This window comes from Nematolebias whitei, chromosome 9, assembly GCF_014905685.2.
Source record: "Nematolebias whitei isolate Nwh7 chromosome 9, NemWhi1, whole genome shotgun sequence".
Taxonomy (NCBI): domain Eukaryota; kingdom Metazoa; phylum Chordata; class Actinopteri; order Cyprinodontiformes; family Rivulidae; genus Nematolebias; species Nematolebias whitei.
Genome location: NC_056506.1, coordinates 16,543,002 through 16,552,719, shown reverse-complemented (window position 1 = coordinate 16,552,719; position 9,718 = coordinate 16,543,002). Strand labels below are relative to the sequence as shown.

Here is a 9,718-nt window from a genome sequence, read left to right as displayed (position 1 = left end):
TCTGTAATCGCACCCGTCTCTAATCGCACCCGTCTCTAATCGCACCCATCTCTAATCACACCTGTCTCTAATCACACCCATCTCTAATTGCACCCGTCTCTAATCACACCTGTCTCTAATCGCACCCGTCTCTAATCACACCTGTCTCTATTCAGCAACCCTCCCAGGTGCACTCATTACTCACCCTACCTCTTTTTTATTTAAACCTCTCCTCTTCACCACTAAAATGTCTGCTCATTGTTCTTTTATGCACACACATGACCCGGTCCTCCTCGGTTTTCATTTGAACCCGTTTCTGTCCAATTATCCATCCATCTTGATCCTGTTCGCCCTGATTACTGTAACTTTTTGCTGCCTCGTCAGCCTTTTGTTTTTTTGTTTAACTAAATCATTTTTATTTTAACTCCTGCTCGACTTGTCTGCCTGCCTATGGGTCTAAAACCTGAGGATCATGTTAACTAATAAAATTTTATTATTAAAAATACAATGAGAAAAATGTTTGATGTGTATTATTCACATTACATCCCATATCAAAACAACAGTGCTAATTTGTCAAAAATAACAGCGATCAAAATGTCGAAAAGACAGCTCAATTTAAGGAAAAAGTTTATATTATGTCATCTGGATCAGTTTAATTTACTTTCATTAAAAAAATGGATGGATGGATTGTCCTTATTTAGGCAGCCTAGAATTGAAGCACCTGAAGGCAGTAGCAATCAAGACTGGAGCAGAAGTGAGCGAGTGGTGAGGGGGTGAATACCAAGATAACCAGGCAGTCGTACATGGGCAGCGGCCATGAAAAGATGGAGGAGTCGCCTGGAAGTTTCACGTGAGTAATAATAAATAATAATACATTTTATTTCAAAGGCGCCTTTCTGGCACTCAAGGACACCGTACAAAGAATAAAATCAGCAGTAACAGAAACTAAGAGATGAAAAGAAAAGAAAAGAAAAAGAAAGGAAGAAAAAAAGACAATGTATAAAATCAATATAAAATCAATATAAAATCAGGCAAAACCAATTGTGTCAGGTGGAAAAAGCAGATCTAAAAAGGTGTGTTTTGAGTTCTGATTTGTATTGTGAGATTGACTTTATGTTTCTAATGTGAGGTGGTAACGAGTTCCAAAGTCGGGGAGCAGAGCGACTGAAGGCTCTGCTCCCCATGGTGGTGAGACGGGCGGAGGGGACAGTCAAAAGGATGGAGGAGGATGATCTGAGGGAGCGAGAGGGAATGGCAATATGAATAAGATTTGAAAGATATGGTGGGGAGAGATTGTAGAGGGCCTTGAAAGTGAACAGGAGAATTTTGTAATCTATGCGGAACTTGGTTGGCAGCCAGTGGAGTTTTTGCAGGACTGGAGTGATGTGATGAATGGATGGGGTTTTGGTGATGATGCGGGCAGCTGAGTTCTGGACCAGTTGGAGCTTATGAAGAGATTTGTGGGTGAGACCGAACAGAAGGGAGTTGCAATAGTCCAGGCGCGATGTAACCAGACAGTGAACAAGGATGGCAGTGGAATGGGGAGTAAGGGAGGGGCGGAGGCGGTTGATGTTGCGTAGGTGAAAATAAGCCGAACGGATGGTGTTGTTGATATGAGACTGGAAAGAAAGAGTGCTGTCGAGGATGACACCTAGACTCTTTACCTGAGGGGAGGGAGAAATGGAACGGTTATCAATGTCAATACTGAAATTTTTGGTTTTAGCCAGGGTGGATTTTGTACCAATGAGAAGAACCTCTGTTTTGTCACTGTTAAGTTTAAGAAAATTTGAGGTGAACCAGGATTTTATTTCAGTCAAGCAGTCGGTAAGCGAGGATGGCGGGAGGTTGGAGGCGGGCTTACTGGAAACATAGAGCTGGGTGTCATCCGCATAACAGTGGAAATCGATATTGTGCTTGTGGAAAATAGTGCCGAGGGGAAGAAGATAAATAATGAAGAGGAGGGGTCCCAGGACAGAGCCCTGGGGAACTCCTGATGTGACAGATGAAGGCTCGGAAGTGAAGGTTTTGATCCGGATGAACTGAATGCGGCCGGAGAGATATGATTTAAACCAGTTTAGAGGAGTCTGAGTGATACCGATAGAGGAAAGTCTATTGAGTAGGGTGGCATGGCAAATGGTGTCAAACGCTGCACTCAGGTCAAGGAGGATGAGGATGGACAGCAAGCCGGAGTCAGCTGCCAAGAGGAGGTCATTGGTGATTTTTATAAGAGCTGTTTCTGTACTATGGAGGGGACGAAAACCAGACTGAAACAGTTCATACAGGTTATTGTTGGATAAGTAAGTATGGAGTTGAGATGCAACTGTCTTTTCAAGAATCTTGGAGATAAAAGGCAAGTTGGAGATAGGACGGAAATTATTGTGATTACGGTAATCAGCGCCAGGTTTTTTCAGGATAGGGGTTATGGCAGCAATTTTAAAAGATGCAGGAACTGTTCCGGTGGAGAGAGAGGAGTGAATAATGGCAGAAATGAGAGGGAGTATAGATGGGGCACAGGCTTTAACCAGAACTGTTGGAAGAGGGTCAAGCAAACAGGTGGACAACTTGGACTTGTTGATGAGGCTTATGATTTCTGAAGTTGTCGGGAGTTCGAAGGAAGAGAAGGAGTGGGCTGGAGGAGAAAGTTCACGAGTAGGACAAGGGGTCGGTTGTGAGCTGAGATACTGATGGATCTTAACAATTTTACTGTCAAAAAATGACATGAGGGAGTTACAAAATTCAGTTGAACACAGATGTGAAGGTAGGGAGTCCGGGGTTTGGGTGATGTTCTTGTAGAGGGAGAATATTGACTTAGTGGGGCCTTCATTTGAATCAATTAAACAAGTGTAGTAGGAGGATTTGGCTTGATTGATACAGTCCTTGTAATGCAATATGTGAGTTTTGTAAATGTCTTTATGTACAACCAGTCCAGTTTTCCGGTGGAGCCTTTCAAGTTGCCGTCCTTTAGCCTTCATGAGCCGAAGTTCTGTAGTAAACCAGTGCGCAGAGCGAACAAAAGAGACAGATCTGGTTTTTAGCGGAGCAAGAGAGTTGAGTATTGAGTGAAGACCAGTATTGTAGTATGAGACCAAGTCATCAAGGATGGTTGAGTCTAGAGTTGAGTATAGATTGTCCATGAGAGAATTGACGGCGGAGGAGAGAGAATTTAAATCAATATCCTTAATGTTACGGAAAGAGATGAGACGAGGAAGCTTGGTGATAGAGAGAGGGAGACAGATATTGAATGAGAGGAGAAAATGGTCAGTTATGGCGAGTTCATCTGCTGTATAATCCGAGGGAGATACACCAGAACAGCAGACTAGATCCAGGACATGACCCTTAGAATGAGTGGGAACATTGATAAACTGCTGAAGACCAAAACTCTGGAGGCAGGATGAAAAGTCTTTAGTCAGTGGGTTATTTCCATCGTCCATGTGAATATTAAAATCACCCAATACTATAATGTTTGGTGAGAGAATTGACAGGTGAGTGAGAAGAGCAGCGAAGTTATCCAGAAAGTCACTGTTAGTTTTCGGCGGGCGATAGATGGTTGCAATGATGGTGGGGGTAGGTCCATAGAGCTGACACACAGCTGATTCAAAAGAGGAGAAGGTGGGAGCAGACAACGGCGAGACTTTCCATTTCTCGCGGTGAATTATCGCGAGACCTCCTCCCCGGCCGGTGCCACGGGGTTGACAGATGTAAACAAACCCCGGTGGAGTAGAATCATTGAGCTGAGAGAAATCATTCGGTTGTTGCCAAGTCTCAGTCAGGCATAAAAAATCAAACTTACGGTCAGTGAGGAGATCCTGAATGAGATGTCCCTTGCCCGTAAGTGAGCGGACGTTAAGCAGACCGAAGTTTACGGAGGAGTTATCAGACATTGCAGGAGCGTTAGCTGACCGGGCCGGGTAAGCTAGCACGCTGCGGTCAACAACCCGGTTGGAGGCACGCCGGTGACGACGAGAAGTAGACCAGATGGATTTTATGGATTTCGACGTGTCCTCTTGGATGTTCCGGCGAAGTCCGCGGTGGATGTATTTCCGGCGTGGTAGGAGAGTTGCATCCGAGATGAATAGCGAAGCACGGGGAAGTGCAGATGGATGAAACCGCAGCCGGAGGAGCTCAGCAGCAGAGTACTGGATCAGACCCGTAACAGGTTGTTGAAGGAGTGCCAGGAGAGTCCAGAGAAGCACAGCCCAGGTGTATATCCTGCTAATTGGCATTGTAGGAGAAGAGTCGGCAGCTTGGACAGATGAACAGCGACAGGTAAGACTCAGGTGGTCGATGAGAGCAGGAAAGTGGAAGCTAGACCATGTGCACACACAGTTTTGCCAATAATCGTTGATTTGCGGCGAGCAGCGGCAGCAAGTCGCGCCAGCGTTCACTCACTTCCGCAATGAATTGCTATGAATTGCTAGTGGAGTCAGACATCAACACGCAGGACTGAATTCTGACGGGGGGCTTGTCTACATAGAAGAAAGCCCCCCCCCCCCCCCCCCCCACACACACACACAGTCGAACACACATTGACACAGAAGGAGAGGACTGTTGTTGTTGCTCTCTAAAATAGTTACTGAATCAAGTGTTAGGTACACGAAAATGCAGGAAATGGCATTTACTTTATTAAAAATTTTCTGGGGGAGGACCTACAGACTATATATACATTGCCCAGATCTGCTAATATGAACAACAGTGCATGGGGCAGTCACAGAGCCCTACTCGCCAGCGACACCCACAGAACTGCGATGGAATGGACGGTGGTGTCAGAACAAAACGAGCCTGCAGCTCACTGGCTCACATGCTCTTACTTGAGGTGAACCTCCAGGTGAGAAGCCTTGATTGGAGATGGGAGATGTTGGAGACTGATTGGCCGATGATCCAACCCTACTGCGGTACTGCTGCAGGGAGGAGGCCTGATACAAGAGGATACATCAGTTATTCACACAGGAGAAGGTTGGTTAATGCAACTGTTCTCATACTGATATTTACTCAAACTGGTTTTATCATTTCCTTTCTCTAAGATTTGAACACTACTATTTTATGCAGAAGTACAAACAGAAAAATGCCTGAATGTAAAGAAATGTAAGCATGAAGTACTGAGTGCCACATGTATGAAGAATTACTACCAGAATACGAGCAGTACACTGATGTCTCCAGTCACTGAGGGAGTTGAACAGTGAATGCTTGTAGTTTTTGAGATGAGTGACTTTCTGGACTGAAAGTGAACAGGAAATGCAAGTAAACAATGTTTTGAGACAAGATATTTAAGTGGGTAGGAAGTACACTTTGCATAAGAATAGTTATACAGTTGTCCCTCGCTACTTCGCAGTTCGTTTATCACGGACTCGCTCTATCCGGGTTTTTTTAAGTACTGTACATGTACGTAATATCCCCCCCCCCCCCATCAAAACACACACACACACAAAAAAAGCACCACCATTTTGTAGTTTTCTTTCATTAAGCCGTCACTGTTTTGCCAGTCTAAAGAACTACGTTACCCAGAAGCCATCATTTCTCGGAAGTCAACACTGCTCTTTCAACCACTGCTTGCAAACGGAGAGAAAGGTTTTCAGCAAAGTCAGAGGTTCTGTAAGGATAAGCTCACAGAACTGGCAGGAACGTCTCCAATAATCCTGAAGCTGAACTCATCCTTCAAGTTGTCTCTTCACTGCTGAGTAACTGGGCTGCAGTTGATCTGGACTCAGTGTGACCCGGATCCTGGGAGCTGCAGATGGCTGCAGGGTTCAGTCAGGTTCTGGTCATGCGGTTCTGGTCCGGACAGGGCCAGAGGTGGTGGATTAAATCCTGGGCAGCAGCACGAGCACATCAAGCTGGATGGAGCGGTGGGCTTCAGTCATGCTGTACTGGGACTTTTTTCATCTATCGGGTCGGACGGAACCGAGCCACTCCTGTTCTGCAGAGCCTGGTAAGTAAAATTTTGTAGCTCATGTACATATAATTACTGTGTGTTCTTCAAATTAGTAGGTTTAAGAGTTTAGAGGACTGATTGTGGGCTTCATTGCAGCAGGACAGGTCTGCAGAAATGAACCGAGTTGGAATAAAACAGAGTTGGACCAGAACCAGCACTGTTGCTGTTCTGCAGAGCTAGTAAGTAAAATTTACTAACATATGTTGTTAAAATGATGTAGGTTTAAGAGTTTAGAACATTCTAAGAGTCTGGAAAGAGTTTCTAAAGCCTTAATATAAAGTTTACTGTACTTGAACGTAAACTTGGACTACTGTATCCCTACTTCGCGGTTTTTCACTTATCGTGGGGCTTCAGGGTACGGAACCCCCGTGATAAACGAGGGACAGCTGTATTGTTTTTTTCTTGTTTGAGGCAGCACAGTGACAGATCCTGGCGAGTATAGGGAGCAATTTTATCTACCACCAGGCGCAATGGTGGAGCCAGGGGGTGGCCAATGGTGGCTTTAGCCACTATGGATTAATCTTCAGCCAATATAAAAATAGTAAGTATACTACTCAAATGAAGGGGACAGCCGGTGTGTCACGGCAACCAAATGTTTTTAAGGCGATCTTACTTAAATCTAGATGCATCTACAAAACAGTCTACACGTCTCAAATTTTTCAAGTTATCCAACTTTCTTACACCTAGATGCAGCTACACACCCACATGTAAGCTGGTACCTCAAATATTTTTAAGTCATCATGCTCACAACATGCACAGATGGACTGATGGAGGGTATTTCCAATTCACCCTTTTTTGCTTTGCGACATGGGACAACAACCTGTGAGAATAAAAACAGTAAAAACTACAAGCAGTTGAGAAAATTAACATACTGGAAGCAACTAATCCAAGTCCAGTTAATACTCTAAAAGGTCATATCTCGCTGCAGACTGCAATGTTTGGTGTCAAGTTGGCAACTCAGAACTGTTGGAAAAAATGTAACAAAACGGGTGAATGAGTGTTTGTGACCATGTGACCACTGAGCTGTGTAGAAATATTTTTGACTAGTTTTTAATAATAATTAATGATTATCTGCTTTGTTTTTGGACCTGGACATTTGGTACTGTCAGGTCAAATGTTTGGTCATAATGAAAGCTTCCATCCTGGTGTAAAATGCAACTGTAACACTTTAAGATCCACAACTTCTCCTCCTCCACCATAACCCTCAGCACTGGCTTCCCTCAGGGCTGTGTGTTGAGCCCTCTCCTGTTCACTCTGCTCACATATGACTGTGCACCTACCCATCCAGGCTGTCATATTGTAAAGTTTGCAGATGATGCAGCGGTGGTGGGATGCATCACAAACAATGATGAGTCCAGCTACAGGCAAGAGGTGGAACACCTGGAGAGCTGGTGCAGGAAGAACCTTCACATCAATGTGAAGAAGATGAAGGAAATGGTTGTGGACTTCAGAAGGAACAAACACACCTATTCCCCCCATGAACATAAGAGGATCTGTGGTGGAAGTGGCCTCCAGCTACAAGTACTTGGGTGTGCACCTGAGTAACAACCTCAGCTGGGGCACCAACACTTCCAGCCTAATCAAGAAAGCTCATCAAAGACTCTACTTCCTCAGGCGGCTGAGAAGAGCTGGTCTGGGAAGCTCAGTCCTCACCTCCTTCTACAGGTGTGCAGTGGAGAGCATCCTGTGCTCGAGCATCAATGTGTGGCATGGAGGCTGCACAGCTGCAGAAAGAAAAGCTTTTCAGAGAGTGGTGAAGGCTGCACAGAAGACTGTTGGAATCAGTCTCCACACCTTCACAAACATTTACACCTCTAGATGCAGGAAGAGAGCCACCTGCATCATGAAGGACCCCACTCACCCAGCACACAATTTTTGCCCCGCTTCCCTGAGGAAGGAGGTTAAGGAGCATTAAATTAAATTAAATTACTTTTTTTTTGGATGATTGTTTCCTCTGGTATCAGATGCTGTGCAGCTGGAAGGATTTTTACTAAAACTTTTTTAGTTTAAGACATTTGTTATGATGCGTATCCATGGCAACAAGGCAGTTTTCTACAACCAACAGCAGCTGATTAACATCTGAAAAGCTCAAATAATATCTCAACTACAGCCCCAAATCTCAAATGAGTTGAAAGGATGTTCTGTGGACGCATTCTCATCTACCTGCCAGCTGTGCTCGAGTGCCTGACCACTGAGATCCTGGAACTGGCAGGAAACACGGCTCATGACAGTGGAAGGACAGGATCGTCCCTCGACACCTACAGTTGGCTGTCCACAGCAATGAGGAGCTCGGCAGACTGCTGGGAGGAGTGGCCATCGCTCTGGGAGGAGTTCTGCCCGGCATCCGGGCGGTCCTAAAGCCCGGGTGAACCAAGAGGCCAGCCGAGTCTGGGTGGACGGATCAGACGACATCTGCAGCCAGTTTCTTAGGATCCACTGTGGGATGGACCTTTACAAGAGATCCTTCCTGTCTACAGCCATCAGCAACTATAACATCTCTTAATGAAATGAGGATAATGAGTTATAACAAGAAATAATTTCCCTTTGGGATTAATAAAGTATTTTGAATTGAATTGAATTAAGTGTAGAACCACTAGACTGAGGAACAGCTTCTACCCTGAGGCTGTTAGACTCATGAATCTCTAACCAGACAAATCAATGTAATGGCACGCTAATTGGACATTTGACACTTTTTTGCTGCTGATTATCCATGCTGCTGATTTCTTACCCATAAGCTGCTATATTCATACTATCTGCTCACTACAGACTCATGACATTCTTTCCAGACATTCTTTCTAATTATCGCCCAATTTATCACCTCCCATTTCTGTCAAAAGTGCTGGAGAAAGCAGTTGCTGCTCAGCTGCAGATCCACCTACAACAACACTCCCTGTATGAGAAGTTTCAGTCTGGCTTCTGTGCAGCTCACAGTACTGAGACCGCACTGCTGAGAGTCACCAATGATGTCCTCATTGCTGCTGACACTGGGATGAATCAGAACTTTCTTCAGTTAAACTGCTCCAAAACAGAGGCCATACTGATTGGCACCCCTCACCAGGTTCAAACTTCAACTATAATGACTATTTCCTTTTCTGGACAAGACATCCCCCTCTCCACCTCTGTTACAAATCTTGGAATAAAAATGGACTCTCATCTTACATTTGAAAATCACATTAAGCATCCGTTTAAAACTTGTTTCTTCCATCTTCAAAATATCTCCAAACTGTGCCCATCTCTCACTTTTGCTGATGCAGAGAAACTCGTCCATGCTTTTGTCTCCTCCAGGCTCGACTACTGCAACTCCCTGTTTACTGGAATACCCGGCAAAAACCTTCAGAAGCTTCAATATATTCAAAACAGTGCAGCCAGGATTTTATTGAGAGCTTGTAAATTTGAACATATTACACCCATTCTCCATAACCTCCATTGGCTTCCTGTCACCAACAGAATTCAGTACAAAGTTGCTCTCATCACCCGTCAGTGTTTCTACGGAAATTCACCAGATTATCTGAAGGACCTTCTTGCTCCATATTCATCCACCCGGTCCCTACGATCACAGAACAGTCATCTCCTCCACCTTCCACGAACTAAATTAAGAACCATGGGAGATCGGGCATTCTGTGTGGCTGCCCCCCGCCTCTGGAACTCCCTCCCTGAATATCTGAGAGCTCCACAATCATTGACTGACTTTAAAAAAGGCTTAAAGACTTTTCTTTTTAAGCAAGCCTATTCTGCCTCCACATGATTGTATCATTGATTTCAGTTGATTGTATCATTGATTTCAGTTGATTGTATCATTGATTTTAGTTG

At 44.6% G+C, this 9,718-nt stretch overlaps 1 protein-coding gene across 1 annotated transcript in view; it reads right to left on the bottom strand.

Annotated features, from left to right (window-relative positions):
- Positions 1–9,718, bottom strand: part of LOC119414897 (CREB-regulated transcription coactivator 1-like) — a 103,161-nt gene that overhangs the window by 1,694 nt on the left and 91,749 nt on the right. Inside the window, exon 14 of the mRNA XM_037682016.1 lies at positions 4,788–4,892. Coding sequence (XP_037537944.1) covers positions 4,788–4,892 — 105 coding nt within the window. The remainder of the gene's footprint in view (positions 1–4,787; positions 4,893–9,718) is intronic.